The sequence below is a fragment of the Excalfactoria chinensis genome, chromosome 18 (assembly GCF_039878825.1).
Source record: "Excalfactoria chinensis isolate bCotChi1 chromosome 18, bCotChi1.hap2, whole genome shotgun sequence".
In the NCBI taxonomy this organism is placed as follows: domain Eukaryota; kingdom Metazoa; phylum Chordata; class Aves; order Galliformes; family Phasianidae; genus Excalfactoria; species Excalfactoria chinensis.
This window is the reverse complement of record NC_092842.1, coordinates 8,191,559-8,208,919: the sequence shown is the minus strand read 5'-3', so window position 1 is coordinate 8,208,919 and position 17,361 is coordinate 8,191,559. Positions and strand designations below refer to the sequence as shown.

General features: G+C 40.9%; 1 protein-coding gene across 2 annotated transcripts; it reads right to left on the bottom strand.

Moving 5' to 3' along the window:
* Positions 1 to 2: 2 nt before the first annotated feature.
* Positions 3 to 16,073, bottom strand: GOLGA1 (golgin A1). 2 transcript variants are annotated; one of them, XM_072352912.1, is made up of 23 exons: positions 15,986 to 16,073; positions 15,361 to 15,672; positions 14,516 to 14,606; positions 13,795 to 13,869; positions 13,208 to 13,305; positions 12,817 to 12,849; positions 11,970 to 12,098; positions 11,510 to 11,679; positions 11,033 to 11,144; positions 10,828 to 10,923; positions 10,499 to 10,624; positions 9,723 to 9,818; positions 9,162 to 9,257; positions 8,747 to 8,899; positions 8,449 to 8,544; positions 7,997 to 8,086; positions 6,650 to 6,752; positions 5,621 to 5,778; positions 4,999 to 5,157; positions 4,425 to 4,484; positions 3,439 to 3,609; positions 2,797 to 2,883; positions 3 to 2,519 (listed from the first exon to the last, which is right to left on the bottom strand). In XM_072352912.1, exons 2-23 carry the CDS (start codon positions 15,493 to 15,495, stop codon positions 2,439 to 2,441), a joined length of 2,415 nt encoding a protein of 804 aa, XP_072209013.1. In that variant the 5' UTR covers positions 15,496 to 15,672; positions 15,986 to 16,073; the 3' UTR covers positions 3 to 2,438. The 2 variants fall into 2 exon arrangements, with proteins under 2 accessions (XP_072209013.1, XP_072209014.1); XM_072352913.1 differs by lacking the exon at positions 13,795 to 13,869 and having other exon boundaries at positions 15,986 to 16,060.
* Positions 16,074 to 17,361: the final 1,288 nt, after the last annotated feature.

Below are 17,361 nucleotides of genomic sequence, written 5' to 3'. Positions count from 1 at the left end.
AATCAAGATTAGAGTTTTAATCCAAAATGTATTGCACCACAAATTTCATAGTGTTTCATAATACAATCCATATTTACAGCATAGAAGGAAAGAAATTCAACAGCCATAGAAAGGATTGTGTATACCACTGTTTTTATACAAGGGAAAGTGCATTAGCTTTTTTTAATATATATGTACATATATACATACACACACACACCATTCTTGCTCTGATACCTGAAGAAAATTCAACACTTGACAACTCGTTTATGTTAAGTTAATGAGCTTTGGGATCCTAATCTGGTTGTGTTAGTCTATATATAATCTAAAGTTAATGGATCACTTCTTGCAGGCTGCCTGCACTGCATTCATTACTGTACAGCAGAAACCGTTCAAATCAGGTGCAGCTGAAACTGTCATTCAGGCTGCAGCAGTGAGACCTGGCAGAATCCTGTCCCGTGGCCTCCGGTCACACAGAAGCAGTGCAGGGCAAGGAGCCGTTCTAAAGAAAGACCCTCCTGAGGCCCAGGGCAGTTATCCTGCCCCGCTTTGTTTCTGCACAGGAGCAACGGACAGAAATCTACTTTTTGATCTTCTGTTTTCCTATCAGAGTTCTACTCTTCCCATAAACTTCCCTATTCCATACGGTTAAGAGCCATGGATCAAATTTTAGCATATGAGTCCTGCTGATTTTACTGAATGTATTTAAGTAGATCCTAGCTCTCAAAAGGAACATGCCAAGGCAACAGCTACTGTGAGTAGCTACATCTTGGGTACAGCTGCTTAACAAAAATGGGTCCAGTCCAGAAGGGGACAGACCTGCAGCGTGTCTGCTGCTCTGGTGACTGACCTCGTGTAAAATACTTCCATCTTCTCACAGCAGCTGCCATGCTGTAAATCTAACACTGTATCTCACCTGCCACCACCACCAAGGTCACTCATGTCCCCTGTCAGCAAAGCTAAGTCAGAGCTCTGAACGTGACCACGTCTCCACTACAGGACAGCTAGAATTTTTTTAATTATTTTAATATACTTAATAAAAACCTTTGTTAGTAACACAAACCTCATTGTCAGAGAAATACCGGAATAGCAGCTTGTTCATCATATTTCTTATATATAGATATATATTCAAGTTACAAGAAGTAAGCCTGATTGCTGCTTCCTATACCCAGCTGGATTCTGTGGTGGTGTTAAAACTGAAGGGCAAAACTGTGTTTCCCATCTGTGTTAGCTCAGTCCCCTTTTCTTAAGGCAGAAGCAAGCTGCCAGAACCAAGACGGATTTGTTAAGAGTTGAATTTTGCCCTCGAAACCAAAAACCTCCTAAGCCGTGGTCTTTTATCATGTAGTCAGGACACCGTTAGCAGCCCACTACATGCTCAGAACAGTTTATAAGCAGCAGTATCTGAACTACACAAAGCCACAACAAAAGATATTGGTTATGAAATTTTGTTGCTAGCAGACTTGTAAGAAGAAAGCCCAAAGTGCTTAGTACCGATATTATTCACGCTCTTTCAATGTATATATATATATATATTTATGTATACCTTTTTTTTTCCCCTTTTTTCTTTTTCCTTATAAAAAGTATTTGCAGTTATTTGCAGTTATTTGCAGTGTACATTTACAATACCTGGAATTCAGTTTTAAAAATTTAAAATGGTTTGCTATCCCTTCTTCCCAGTGCTAACAACCTACGGTACAGACCGACAGATTCATCTTAAAGGCGACTGAGTCATTAGGTGCTATAATTAAGACCATTTTAAATAGTATTTTTCTTTAAGAAAAGTAAAATCGGACAACTCTAAAGTTGTGCTCTCAAATTAAATAATCACGATCAACATGCAGCCTTCAAGACTGCAGGCCAGGATATATGCACCTTATATTACACAGTGATATGAAAAGATGCAGACTATTAGTTATGTCAGTATAACAAGGCAAGGCAATTCCTTTTTTGGTTAAAGCTCCTGCTCCCGTCCTTTGAAAGTCGTTTCAAACTGTCAAAAATTCAGTACAGTAATGCCAACATTTTTCTTCCCACTGCTCTCCACAATGAGACAAGGAAGCTCCGCTGTGCCTGGAGTTATCCAACCCTCACACTCCCTACCTTAAGCTGGAATCACCATCACAACAGATGCACCTGTTAGAAGCTTGAACTGCCAGCACCCATGTTAGTGAGGTTAACGTTACCCTTTGGTGCCAAGATACCAGGTCTGGTGAGCACAAGGAGCTGACTTCCATTGAGGGACCGCTGAGACAAAGGTCCCTGATCCCAGCCCACAAGAGGTATCAGTTTGTAGTGAAAGTTTCTCCTTGCACAGCATTACTTTTGTAAACAGTGTCAAAGTTCTTGTACAAAATACTGCAATGACAGTGATTAAGACACACCTGAAATGGTGTTCAGTGTTCTTTTCACAGAAAAAAAACCGTGGCTAGATGCTGACTGCCCGTTTCCAGGATCCCTTAAGACCACAGTGTCCTTGGGCTCGAGATAGAGGGCCGGATACTGCCTTTGGGAGATGGCTTCGACCCAAACCACGACATCTAGGACAGGAAAGCACAATACACATCATGCTAGGTTCACACTTTTGAGAAGCTGGAGACTGGAACAACAGTACGGTGTGTATGCATCACCCCAACGTGAGGTAGAAACTATTTATAAAACAGAACTCTGCAGACTTCAGATTGTTCAAAGGAAAATGGTTTCACATGATCAAATCCAGAAGGAACAGCTACTTCTCAGCATGTCCCACCATCTGAGGGCATTCACATCTTTTGCTGCAAGTCTGGTTATAGGCTACAGGTGCAAGAAAATCCTTACCTTGTACTCCAGAGTTTCTTTAAGCATATTTTCTTCTTCTTGGGAAAAATTCAGTAACACGGACACAGCCTTAATAAGGTGGAATGCCTGCAAGAAACCACAGTGTCTTATTGCTTGTGATGCTCTCAGCCTCTGTGTTCTGGACTACAGTGTGACAGTTTTTCTGCAGGGTCAGTCACAGACTTTTTAGTTAAAACTGCAAAGAGCAGAACAGTAAAACCTCACACTATGCCCCATTACTTGGAGAATATAAAGGAGCTCCAAATGCACAAGGAATTATCTCTTATAAGTATTACCTCAACAGCATGTGCTTTATATCCTTTCTAGTTTCTGCTGCTATCTTTCTTAAGTATACAGCTACTATAACCACACATACTCCATATGCTTTTTAGAATAGTACAGAGGGAATGCCTTGCAGCTTCAGGTCTTTAGCTTCTAGACATAACTCACTCCCACCTTTCACTTAGTTCCCAAGGATCTGTACTCCCAAACATGCTGCTATTTTGCTTTATTGTGCTGCATCAGTCAATTACTTTTGATGTGCAAAACTACTGAGCTGGCATGGAAGTACCAGGTGCCAGTTTCTAAAGACAGAGAGACGTAGAAGACAAGCTACCAACCCATCTTCCCAGGATTCTTTACCTCAGACTCCCGGCAGGACATGAATTTTAGTACAACGTGTTTAAGGTACTCGAAGTTTATCTCCCTTGAGTCATTTAAATCAGAGTTGTTTGTGACAGTCACAGAAGCATTAGGCACTTCAGAATTTGTTTTTTCACGTACTTCGGATACCTCACTGTCCGGCCTTATTTTCTAAAAGAAAAAGAAGAGCATTATAAGTTGTGTCAGTTTGATGCTGGGAGAAAATCTGAGTTTGAGATACCAAAAACACAGAGCATTTGTACCCACAATATGGGTACAACCAGGGCATCAGTAGGATAAGCTTCTCATTCTTCAGGGCATGACAGCAGAGGAGCGTATCTTTACACCTCCCTAGAGAGATCCTAATTGCTGTTAGTCACATCTATAAGACCCAAACGAGGAGAATTGGCTCCAGGCTAGAAACTGACCTGATCATTTTTCTTTCACCTGCTCTGTGCTTTTCAAATGCACAGAATGCAATTCTCAAGTTCAGACAAAAAAGCCAAAAATAACAAAAATAGAATATTTTAAACCCTCTTTTAGAATGTTTACAATACAGGGACTTTCTATTGGAGAGGGAAACTATTTAAGAAGAGTTTTCTCCTGTGGCTGACATCACTCCCTGGGAAATTTTAGCTGAATGACAGTTGAGAAGCAACCACAAATCTCAGTCATCCAATATATGGAAACATTTAAAACCAGACACTACCAAATACAAGTCCCTAGCTAAAATTCAGTGTTGCAGTATCTGAATAGTGATGGCTACCCAGCACACCACCTATTCAGTAAATACTGACCCAGAATGACATATTTCCTTAAATTAAGGGTGCACAGATTTGTCTGCAATCACAAGGAAACTGCGAGCATTCCTAGTAAACAAACAAACAAACTGAGGCAAATTAAGTCTTTGGAATTTCTACTGTAAGTAACTTTCAGCAACTACTCAGTAACTTTCAGCTGGGGAGACTGAGAAACTGAACACTTACCAACTCCTTCTGGAGAGTTTTTTTCAGTTCTGTCATTCTTTGCTGTAGCTGTTTTATCATCTGTAAGCAGAGCAAAAGATGGCATTAATACAGCATTCAGTGTTCGGGCACATGTTGACACAGAAGTATCTGAAGAGAAAACAAGGCAAACGAATGTAAAGAATAAAGCAATCGTTAAAGAAACTGAAAGCTCCAAAGAAGCAATCTGGACATCTCACAATTCTATCTGCCAATGTTAACAGGCATGCAATAGGAATCTTGGGCTTCAGTGTGACAACATGATAGAAATGAATCAAATTCAAACAAAAGGGCTCTGCAGGAAAGCTGTAACTGGTATCATCTGGTGCTTCTTTTCTCCAGAACAGGTAAGGAGCAGAAGCAGAAAGTCGCAAATTCCGGCTGCAATTTCCATTCACTACTGCTTTTACAGTCTGGGCTGGGGAAATACTCACAGAATGCTGGATTCAGATTGGATCTATCATGTTTGTAAGCCTGTTCAGGCCTTTCTTTCTAAGGCTTTGGCACCTATTATTAGGCTTCCAAACTGCAACAGAAACACCTGTTTTTAGTTTACCTTGTTTTTCTCAACAACTTGCTGTTCCAGCTCTCTGTTATCCTTCTGAAGCTGAATGACATCTGTAGCTGTTACCTCTCCATTCTGTTCTGTCACACGATTTTCTGGAAGATGTAAGTGCTCATCCAAGTCTCTTGCTGATTCTTCTAGTTCTGAAACCTACACAAATGAAAACAGCAAATTGCAGAGGTATGATATTTGCAGCCCATTAGCAGTCTTCAGGGAAAAAGCAAAACTTAATTGCTTTTGTATGTCTGTTTGTTTTGGTGTGTGGGAGTGAGAGGATAGAGGTGGCTCTGGATCTTTCTTCATTGTGACCCATTGCTTGTTTTGTAAACTAGAAAGCAGTACTGATGATCTACTCCATATCTCTCAGTGGCCTGTTTGGTGCTTTTGGGTCTCTGCTTCCTCTAATCCCCTCAAGACATTTTATAAGTGAAATAAAATAAGGCGGTGTCTTTCACAAACTAGTCACAGTTGTGACAGCACACAGCTTTCTTGCAGAAGACAGGGAACAACAAACAATGGCATATCTCCAAGGCATACCACAAGTGAGATCTCTTGCACACCTACTTGTTTTCCTGAAAAGTGTAAATAGAGCAGCTTTGTAATTGGCACTCACATTTTTCTCATGTTCTCTGGCCAATAGGAACTCCTGTATCTGTAGCTTCAATTCTTCTATTTCCTTCCTTGCTGTTTCTTCTTTCTCCAGTGCTTGGCTATTACCTGCCTCTATGTCGGATTGTAACTGATGTATTTGCAGCAGTGCAGCTTCATGATCTGAGGATGAAAAAACTTGTTTAGTACAAATCTAATGAATCAAATGAGATTTTCTCATTATTTTACTTAGACAGAACTTACTGTGACAGCAAATCCTGACCTTTTTGCCTTGCTCTGTAACAAAGACCTGAAATTTAAACCACCCAAGCTCACATTGCATAGGAGCAATCTATCTCTTCAAAAGTCAGAGTATTTTAATACTTAAAAGCACAATTAGCAATTATACCTCCTCTAAAAGAACACAAGCCTCCACCTGAGTGAAGACACCATGTGACTTGTGCTCTGACTGCACAGGAACACCTGGGGCTGCAGGTACATACAGCATTGGCACAGACAGCTGCAGCCAGCCAGCAAGCCACAGAATGGTGCAGCAGGAGGCTACCCTTTGTGTGCCTTTCTAGGTAAGGGCAACATAATGGGAACACAGAGGTGTCAGGAACAGAACAAAGATGACTGCACTTCATTTTTTTAGTGTAACTGTGGAAAATCAGCTTACAAATTTAAGAATGTAAGTTATGTCTTTCAAGCAAATGCAGTTTTTAAAGTGGTGCAAAGCAGCAGTTTTTGAACTGCATCAGTTCTTTATTTCCTGTGTTTTGCATAATATGTTCAGCAACAGAAAGTACAGTAAGCTTTGTTATTTTGTATTAACACTGCAAAACACTGATTTTAAGAAGTTGGGTTTTGTTGTTGTCTGTTTAGAAAGAAACAGACTGATATCGAATGACAGCGGACTTACAAAGTTAAAATAGATTAAATATGGAAATGAGAGAAATCTAGAATTATTACCATCTACACATAAGTGACACCACAACCAGAGACTGTGTTCAGTTAAAGCTGTCTGGAATACAGTAGATTTGTTTTATCTAACCTTGGCTGAGTTGGTTTAGTTCTTCCTTTTGTTTTAGAAGCATTCCAGAGTTTTCATCGATAAGCCGATCTTTCTCCTCTATTAAGGAAGCCAGATGTGAAACCTTTAAAGCAGACAAACAAACAAAATTAAGGATATACAACTAGAAGAGTCCACGGAAAGATTTCAATGTACCTCAGATTTTTGTGTGTGTGTGTCAAGAACTGAAGAATTCTTACATGAGTGGAGGGCAGTGGATGGTATCTATGACTAAACAAGGGCTGCCTGAGCTATGTGCTAGGGAATACAGGACCTTGAAGAAGTAGTTGACTGAGTATTGTTGTTACAGGTAGTACAATATGGATGTTCACAGAAGGCATCACTACGCAGTGCTGGTCTCATTAGAAAGCGCTGAAGTAAATGTACTGCCAGAGCTAAAACACACTTCAGCTTCTGATAAACCTGTGCCACAAGTACAGATTGCCTCATAACCAGCAGGTGGCAGCTGTAAGACGACGACTGTGCAAATCTGGTAGCCCTTCCCACAGCTAGAGCAAACAAGCAAGCATACACAACAGCTCCAGAATAACACAGATACTAAAAGATGGAACTAAATTCAGTCAAATTTGCTTAGATGGCAGTTCCCAGTTAAAGAAAACAAATGCTCACATCATTCACTATGCCGGTTTTAACAAAACAGAAGAACAAAATAAGGTTACCCAGAATCTGTACTCAGTTATTGGATACAAACTCCTTCTTATTAGGAAATTTGGGATTTTTGAACTGCTGTGCTTCAGCGGAACAAAGATGTGATGAAAGGAACACAACAGGATGGATATCCTCGTAGTTGTGTTTGGTGCTGTGGTTGTTGTCCTTGTTTTTTGTTTGTTTTTATAGAAACCAAACCACAAACTACTGAACACCTCAGGAAGGCTGGTCCATCAGGACTACATATCCTACAAACTAAAGAGGCCCGCAACACCAATCATCCTCATTCTGAGCAAATGTTTTCATTCACTACCAACTGGTCTTCCTCTCAGTTTATACTCAACTACCACAACCTGCCATAATCCTTCATCTTACAAAACTACAAACAAAAAGAGCACCTCTTTTGCAGCCAGCTGTATTTGTATTTTTGTATTGGATTTGTATTTTTGTGCTGGATTAACTCACATAAATTGATTAGATTCCTGTGAATGAGTTTATATATATACACCTTTACGTTTACTGAGGTAACCAAGCTTATCTTCCATACTGAAGATTATTTCATTAATTATCATAGTACTCAGGAACACAAGTCCAAGGCTCATCTGATCTCTGGAATGTTGGAGCGCCTGTACATACTTTAGACTGCTGATATTAACCAACCTGCTGTTGCAATTTGTCCTTTTGCTTTTCTGTTTCTTTCAAGGTGTTGTCAATTTCAGTATTGACAGTCTCTCTGCTGATCAATTCTTCCTGCAAACCAAAAGTAATTTAGAAGTTACTTGAGAGAACTACAACCTATCCAAGTTCTACCTAACTATTCGATATTGCAACTATTATGTCTTTGTTACTGCCAACAGGATTTAAAAGCCCTTCACACCTGACAATAAGGTAATGGATTTTTAGACCCAAGCATTCTGCTTCAGGAAAGGATCACACATTTGTAATGCTTCTCAGAAGTATTTCTACTGAGTACAAATATGATTTACAGCTCTAAGCACACAGAAACTGAATGCAACGTGATTCCCAAGTACTGAGAACATAACACACTTTACCAGTAAATGTTTCTCAGATTAGGCTCCATACTTAACCAATATCACTAATTAGACCCTTACCTTTAGCTTGTTCACTACAGATTCTTGTTTTTTTAAAGAACTCTCATACTCTTCTCTGCTTCCATTAAGACTTTCATTTTCCTTTTCCAGTTGGCTCTGTAAAATAAAGACGGCTTCAGTACTAAGTACAAGTGTTCCAATGCTTTGTGTAAACAAATACACTCAATTCATATTTAGTTTTTCAAAGCATTAGACCTTCCACTGCAATGCTGGGAACTCTGAGTAAGCACATTCAGACAACATGCAAGGTCCATTACCTTTGTTAAAATCATTCTGTGAAGACTATTTCTGTACTTACTATCTTGTGCTGAGCAGCTGTTTTATCAAATTCCCAAGCTGTTTGAAGAGCAGCAATTTGAGACTCTAGCTCAGAAACCTTCTGTTCATACTGATGTTTCTCACTTAAAACCTGCTGCTGTAGTTTACTTCTTTCATTTCCTAGATCCATTTGCTTACGAGGAAAAGAACACAAAGTTAAAAAATGATATTTTAAGCTCTAATAAGAATTGGATGTATTTGCACATCACATACTCCAACATTCGTAACTCCATTTCTTTGGTAGCAGTGCCAGGAACTCACATACAAGCACTACTAGTTTAGGAGACAAACAGTAATAAAACAACTGAGTAACAAATGGAACACATAGAGAAATAGTGGAAATGCTGAAAAACTGGCTTGCTATTGGTCCCGCAAACACAATGCAGCATACTCACCAACTTCTGGATCTCCAGGTTCTGCTCACAAGCCGCCTCTTTGCTTGTTTTCAATGCTTCTGTTGCAATCTGTAGTTTCTGTTCCAGTTCTCTATTCTAAAACATAACCACACATTAACTTCCTTATCCACTGACAGCTACATTACTAAAAAGAAAAACAACATATAGAACACAGAATGACACAGCAGGGCAGGTATACGTGGAAACTATGAAACCACATAGTTCAGAGGGAATGTCTACTTGATATGTGCTGCTTTCTTTAAATACTCTTTATCGTTGCAGACCTTGTGCAGCAATGCTTCTAATTTAGCTACTTGTTTCTTAGAGTACGAAACATCAGCACAAAGTCTTAACTTCAGAACCTCTAGGCACCTCCCCGTCTCTGTAGGTGGAGAGTAGACCTGAACCACTCAATTAGACCTTCCTTTGAAAACTAAACGGGACACATAGCATAACCTCTGGGCAAAAACACAAATGCAGTGACAGTAAGAGCTACTGGGTGTAAAGAGGCTGGAAACAGTTAGGAATTTGTAGGGGGGAAAAAACAAACAAACAGCTTACCTGCGTTTCTAACTGGTTCACAGCATTAGCATGATGCATTCTGTCTGTTAGTATCTGTTGACTGGTTTCATCTAGTTTCTGCTCAAGAGAAGCTTTCTGAAGATTATATTGGGATAAGAACAGAGGATAGGATGGACAAAGAGATTTTAATTAAGACGTTTCTTTGAATTTCATTATAGATAATCATACAAAACTAAACTTGAACAGTTCTGATCCAGACAGGAAAACATTGCTCCAAGGTAACTCTAAAATAGGAGCATCAGTTCTCGAAAAAGATCAAGTAGTGAAAAGAGCACTAACAAGAAGCAAATATCTTCACTTTCTCAACTGTTTCATAACAATTCTGAGGCTCAAGTATTGAATATGCAATGTTCTGCTTATACATCTACGTGCAAATCAGCTTCTCATTCCCACCCCTATGCTTTGGAAATCATGATGATAGAAGATGAATTCCAAGAAACAGTGCACTGTTCTCCATAAGGATTAACCAATAATATTCTTCAGCTGCTCTGCCTTTTGTGGGCATGTTAAAAAAACATCTCTTTCCCTTCTAAACTGACAGATGCACTGCCTAAAGAAACAGTGCAGAAAGACCAATGCAAATATCTGTGCAGCATGTACATAAATGGGCCCAATGCAGCCACCCACACAAGCTTGTCCACCAAAGAGATAAACATGCCTGCATCATATATTATTTCCATGTGTAGTATGCAATGTATATTCTAAAATAATCCCTTACGACTGCACTTTTAATCAGTCTATAAATATAAAATTACCTCCTTGAGCAGTTCCTGTACGTGTTCATCCCCTGAAAGATTTCTTTCTAACTTCTTTTCCAAGGAAGACACTTTTTCCTGCAACTGTTCAACAAGTTTGCTTCTCTCAGCAAGTTCAAAAGTCATCTGCGGGAAAAAGAAATCACAGATTCCCTTTTAGATAAAGCCGGGCTTTTATCTAATTCACTGTGGTTTGACTTGGAAGTGCTGTTAGTTCTGTCTGAAAAGACAATAGGGTGCTAAAACACTTAACAGACACCACATTTCAAACACAGAATGCATTACCCAAGTGTACATGCTTACACCAGATACACATGCAAATACTTAACCTTTAGCTTGTGTTGTTCATATTCCGCCTTCAGAGATTCGTGCTCTACCCGTAATGTTTCCAGTCTCTTCTCACACCCAGAACCAGCAACTCGAGCCTAAAAAGACAGATTTCTTGCTCTGAATCTTAAGATTTCACAGTCGATATGTAATCTAGCTTCTGTAGATGGGGAGTCCTTTGAATCAAATCCCTAATGTGAAACTTACATTTTGCAAGTCTACAGAAAGGTGCTGAATGACAGTTTGTAGCTCCTGTTCTCTCAACTCCAGAGCAGTGATCTTATTTTCTGCATTCCTCTCAGCTGTCAGCAGTTCATCTCTTCACAGAAACAGGAAAAAAAAAGTGACATAGCGTTCCAGAAAAATAACATTTGGCAGAATTATCTGCTAAAGGATAAATGGACTAAGCAACAACAACCAGATTTCCAACCAGATCACCAGCCACCATATTTGTTATACATTTTCCAAAGAGGTAGTGGTTAAGTATTCATAAAAAACAAGCTTGTAAAATCCTAAACAAGTATTGCTTCAACTGGCTTGAAAAGACACATCAATGTGGCTTTTACATCCACACTAGCATACTAGAATTAGTCAGTTCATTGCATATATAAACACTTCCCAAAAAAGACAGATTTGGACAGAAAATACAGGGGAATACACTCTTTATGAAAATACACCCAATACCTCTGTGCCTCTAGCTCCAAGAACCGCTCCTGCAACTCCTGAAGATCTTTCTGTAGGTCTGATGACTCGGTGCTTGCTTCCTGAAGCATCTCCTTAGTGTGGATTAGTTCTCGAGTGCGTGCCTCTAGTTCCTGCTCTGCTTTGCTTAGAGATTCTTCCTTTTTCAAAAGCTGAATACCAGAACATTAGCAATAACTACGAACTGGTGATACTGACAGAGTCTTCTCATTTGAATTGTCTCCCTTATTAAGTTACGAGATAAATTAAGTGAAGCAACTCCCAGAAAAGTCTCTGTTAAAATACTCCATGCAACCCTGCATGCATGTACCTACTGATAGGATACTGACATGGAATCAAGCTGGACACACGCATTAAGGCTAAAGAAAAGTTAATGCAGTATTTCCACTGGGTGTTCCAACAGCAATTTTAGAAAAAAAATTCATATTCAAAGTAGTGTTACCATGTGTTTAACTTTGGCCATTTCCTGCTGTTGGAAGCCTTCCAGTTCATCAATTTCATCTCTCTTTTGAAAAAGGTTCAAACTCTGCTCCCTCATTTCTTGTAACTGCGTTTCAAGCACTTTTTTTTCCTGATAAACAGACAAAAAAAAGGAATCCAAGAACATCTACACGTTAATTTGAAGTCAGTGGGAGGTCAATTAAATTCTGTAGGAAATAAACATATCCTGCATCCACAAGGCTCTGTGACCGTGTTATACAAAGGACCAGAACTCCCTCTAATTCAACTTGCAGTTGGCAATATGAAGGAAATCACTGAGTTTCTAAAGTTTTGTTTTTGCTTTTTAAGCTGCCTTCATTGCCATGCTCAACTCACAAGGTAGACTTAATCTATCTAAATAATCAACAGCAAACAGCAGCACGCTCAAGATCTTCATAATTAGAGGTACTTAAAATTTTAACTATAAACAGCTACAGCAAGGCTGAAATCCTATACTAAGAAAATTCCTGCCCAATAGATTCCTTTCTTTTATGAAACAGATGACCAACTAATGAGCTCAGACCAAGTCACCACGTCTTTCTGCATTCCAGCTGTCTCATCTATAATTAAGGAAACTGATTCCACCTTAAAAAAGTCCACGTTGTTTCTCCTTGCAACCCACCATTCTTCACTTCCACACTGACCATTAATTCCAGAAATATCTCATGAAGCACTGGGGCTGCTAACAAAGGCAGATCTCCGACTCCACTCACTGATCAACCAGCAAAGAAAGAGCTCAACAGATCTACGCTACAGAAAACATGCAGGGCACTGCTCAGAAATATAAAACAAATCAAAAGTTTAATTACCTTTTCAATGTGACTCAATTTTTCCATCCACTCCTGAACAAGAAAGAAAGAAAGAATGAAAATCACAACCAGCTGCAGACTTTTGAGAACAGCAAGTAAGGAAAAAAGAAAAATAAAAAGAATCTGTACTGAGAGCAGAAATATTAAGGTGAAGAAATGATAAAAAAAAGCAATTACCAAAATAAAAATAACAGATGGTATTTTTATATGTAAAAGCCACAGAGTAATTTATGTTATCTGAATACATAAGTATTATTCAAATAAAATAAAATAACAATGGCAACAAGGTCTACAAAATGGCATCTTATCAATGCAGAAAAGCTACTTTAATTAATGTACTCTGAGTACATTTCCACAGCCAGACAAAAGCTGAGTTATTAAGCTCCATTACCTGGTCCTTTTTTTCTAAGGCCAAAGCCATTCCTTCAGCCATCTTGGCTCGGTTGGCCTGGTGGGCTTCATTCTGCTCTTGAAGTTTCCTCATAGAAGCTACCAACAGAAAAGCACCAACTGTATTAAAAATCCATATTTTAAAATTGCTTCTGAAATTTCTATGTTATCCCTATATTTATAGAGCTGCTTCTTCAAGTATTCAGCACCATCTCAGCTCTAGCACTAATACTGCACCACCTATCACACAACACTGCCTGCACATGAGAGAAGTGTCCGAAGTAACAAAAGAGGTCTCCTGTTCTAAGCTGGACCACAACGAAGACGTATGTTTCAAAGTCTCTTCTACACATCAGCCCAAAATTTGCCAAATAGAGCATAATATGAACTTTGTTCAACAACCAGCACATTACTGCTGTAATTACATCATTAGCAAGGCAGAGCCTGTGTTCTACTTCTTTGCAACTTGCATGTATACAGTTTGAAAATAAATGTTTAAAAAACTGTATGTAAAAATTATTTATTTCCAGGTATATTTAAATCATAGCAATTTTCAACTATAAGAGAGATTAAAAAAGAAATACGTACAATCTTGATGCTTTTCTAATGCATTTTCAAGCTTCTCTTTTATCTTCTGCAAGTTTCGGATCTGATCAGCATAATCTTGTGTTAGGAGGGAGAAGCACAGACCAGGAATGGACAGACATTAGGGAAGGAAATAGGGGAAAAAAAATGGGGGGGAGGAGAAAAAAAAAAAAAAGATGAGTGGAAAATGGCAATGATTTTCTCAACTAGAAAATCATTTCTGCTGAGGAAAACTTGGGTGACTGTAACAATGAACAGAAGCAAGTAGCTTTCCACTGCCCATAGGGTAAATGGGTGGTACAAACAAGAGGGTCTGTCCTAGTGCTGCTAGCCTCCATACAACAGGGATGGAAGGGAGTGTCAGAGCTGAACCCGTACTGACAGCTCTACAGAACGAGGTATTATCTTAGAAAGCAAAACAGCCTTGAGACTGTTTCATGCTGAATTCTTTCCTCTTTCTTCATTTCACCTGTGTTACTGTCAACATCAGAAGTCTTAGATCCTAAGAGAAACAAATCATCACATACACAGAATAATAAAACAGGGGGATGGAGGGGGAAAGACTGTTTGAAGCATAGGGGCAAAAATGCTACCTAGATGAAAGTGACAGGGGCTTACTACAAGTTAACTTTCTAAAATGAAAGAAACATTTTTCATAACTCTGAACACTGAAGTTGGAACTATTGTCTAAGCAATCAGATTTTACACGTATCAAGACACGTACCAGACAGCTTGACTTCCAGTTTTCTTATTTGTTCATTTCTTCTGAACAACTGGGATGAAAGATCCTCTCTAGAACTGCTCCCATCAGAAGCCTTGACAGAGGAACAACCATGTAACTAAAGAGATGTACTCAAAACAATCCTGTTACATATAACTCTACAACAATAAACACTGCCCAGCAAGGGGTTCTTTTAAAACAGCCCATAGCAGAAAGCAGTTTGTTCTAACCCATCACTAAGAAGACAGCACAACAGAATGGCCGGGGAAAAAAGGAAATCAAGCTCTAAGATGCCGGGCTCAGAAGGGACGGGTCAGAGCAAAAGCCTTTTGGAAAAATTAGAAACTAGGAAAACCAGAGCAACAATCTTCATGTGGAACGAACTCAACAGTCTTTCTGCGTTAAATCCAAAGCATAAGTGACACAGGATTCACTATGGCTTTCTAACTGTATAAAATCTGCACTAAGAGCAGTTAAATGAATACCAAGTTTTGGAGTTTGGAATTCTTGCTTTCTTACTGCTTCAGAAATTAATTTCACAACCAGGCATCTTACATACTTGTTCACTTAACATTTATTCAACGTCCTACATGCGTTGAATGATGTTCTCTATTAAGATAGCTTTGTAACTAATGTTTACACGAGTAAACGAGTAACTCTCATGGTAAACAGAAAAATATTTTCCCTTTGGTATTTAAACTGACTCAAGCTACTGATTCATCCACATATTAAGACATACACCTACAGAGGTACCACAGAGCACTCTCAACTCACACAGCACACCTAAAATGGTTCCTGTAAAGAAAACGTGGCTTAAGAAACCAAACTCGGAGTGAGGCAGAACTCACAAAGTCGTCTCCTGAGTCCGCTCCCACGGAGGTGATGGACTCCTTGCTGATGGATCGGGGTATCCTGGCCGCCCCCCCGGGCCGGGGAGCAATAGCTGCCTCTTCTGCGATCTTCTTCTTCAGTTTCGCAAACATTGTACTACTCCGCAGCACTGGCAGTGCCAGCTGCTTCAAAAAGCCAGTGCCTGTGATACGGCTAATGCATCGATGCTCTGCTTACAGCTCCCAGAAGCTGAGATTTAATTTTGTGCTTCATCCACTCATCTTTATCGCGTTTCTCGTTCCATTACAGCCCCCATGGCCTAACAATACCTGCAAATTGAGGCGATAAGGCTTCCGTGCTGAAAACGCCCACCCCTATTAGAGATAACTAAGCGCTTTTTAATGCTACCCCTCACAGCCCGCCATGACACCGCCGCACCGCACGGGACCCTCCGGTGCCCCAACCCCAGAAGCGGGCCCGGCCCCGGGGCAGCGCGGCGCCACCAACGACAGGGTGAGCTCGGGCGGCCCGGCGGGCCGTTCGCGGCCGCTGCCGCCTGTTCGGAGACGGCCGCGGTCCCGTGTGAGCGCTGCACTGCGGCCCGCCGCACTACGGCCCGCTCCCGCCGCCCCGCGCCCTCACCGCCCTCCCGCGGCCTGGCCTCGCCTCGTCCGCCGCCGCCGGGACCCCGAGACGCCGCCGTCGCCTCCGGCGCTGACCCGGAAGTGCCGCGCGGGCGGAAGCGCCGACGGTCGGTACGCATGCGCAACGTACCCGGCCCCGCCCCCACCCCCATCGCCCGCCCCGGGCCGCGCTCCCGCGCGCAGTGTAAGAGGCGGCACACCGGGTGATGGCAGCAGCGGGCAGGCCGGTACGTTTATTGTCATTGCCCGTACAAAGCAGCGGTAACCGAGGTGTTCAGCGCGGAACCGAGCGAGACCGAGTGCCACTTCCATCTCAGCTTTCACTTCCCCCGACAGTTCCAGCGGTAACACAAACACATCGCTTTCCTCCCACAGACACCAACAACGCGGGTAGGCACGGAGCTCTCTGGCATTACATCGCTTTGGCAATTTACAGATCCTTTGTGAAAAGAAAAAAAAAAAAAAAAAAAAAAAAAAAGAAAAGAAAAGAAAAGAAAAAAGGCTATTTGCTCCAGAACCTTTATTCATATATCTCTATTTTAAGTAAAATATCTGTTTTTACCAAAATATGAGATGCAGCCACGTGGCTGTCAAATAACTTCGAGCTAATTCATTATAAAATTACTTTGGGTACCAAAAGGTCTGATATCTGAGGCACACACTGCAGTGCAGGCCCAGCCCTGCTCCACTGCATGGCTGCACTGCGCCGGGCACTGCAGCTCCTGCTCTGGCCTTGCAGGCAGAACCAGCCCTAACAAAACCCTGACGGGGAAGCGATGACCAACACATGCCAAAGGAGACCTGCAGTGCCAGCAGGCCGATAGTAAGAACAAGCCTTCATCCTCCAACAAACAGCTGCAAAGCAGGAGGCTCCAGGGCACCTCTGGGCCGGGGAACAGCAGCTGCAGTGTGAAAGGAGGAGCTTCAAGAGCAAAACATCTCTGCATGCATCTCTGCGTGCACCAGTGTACCAACAGGATGCAGAGATGCTCTTTGATATTCCGAATGATCCAATTTGAAAATCTCAAACTAAATCTCTTTTGTTTTGGCAGAGGAATGGAGTAAAAAAAAAAAACAAAAACAAAACAAACAAAAACCCAGAAGAATAAAGAAAATTGATGTATTCCTCCTGTTCTAGTTGCAGACATCTGAATCTTCAAAGCACGTGCAATAGATTTGGTCATAGAAACAGAATTGCTCTAGAAGTCAAAGATACTAGAAAATGTCAGAGAGCCATCTCAGCAATATGTAACCTCCTTGCTTTGCAGACTTCTGCCCTCCACACCAACACCCCTCACACAAGCTGACAGTGCTGCTAGGCAAAGTCACCAAGGGATGTGAACGGCTTTCAGGCTGCAGAGCTCCTCAGCCACA

Coding starts and splice junctions, on each gene's coding strand:
- GOLGA1 (XM_072352912.1), bottom strand. CDS start 15,495: ATGTTTGCGAAACTGAAGAAGAAGATCGCAGAAGAGGCAGCTATTGCT. Junction 13,870..14,515: donor ACTGGAAGTCAAGCTGTCTG/GTACGTGTCTTG, acceptor TCCTAACACAAG/ATTATGCTGATCAGATCCGA. Junction 11,145..11,509: donor TTGGAGCTAGAGGCACAGAG/GTATTGGGTGTA, acceptor GTTTCTGTGAAG/AGATGAACTGCTGACAGCTG.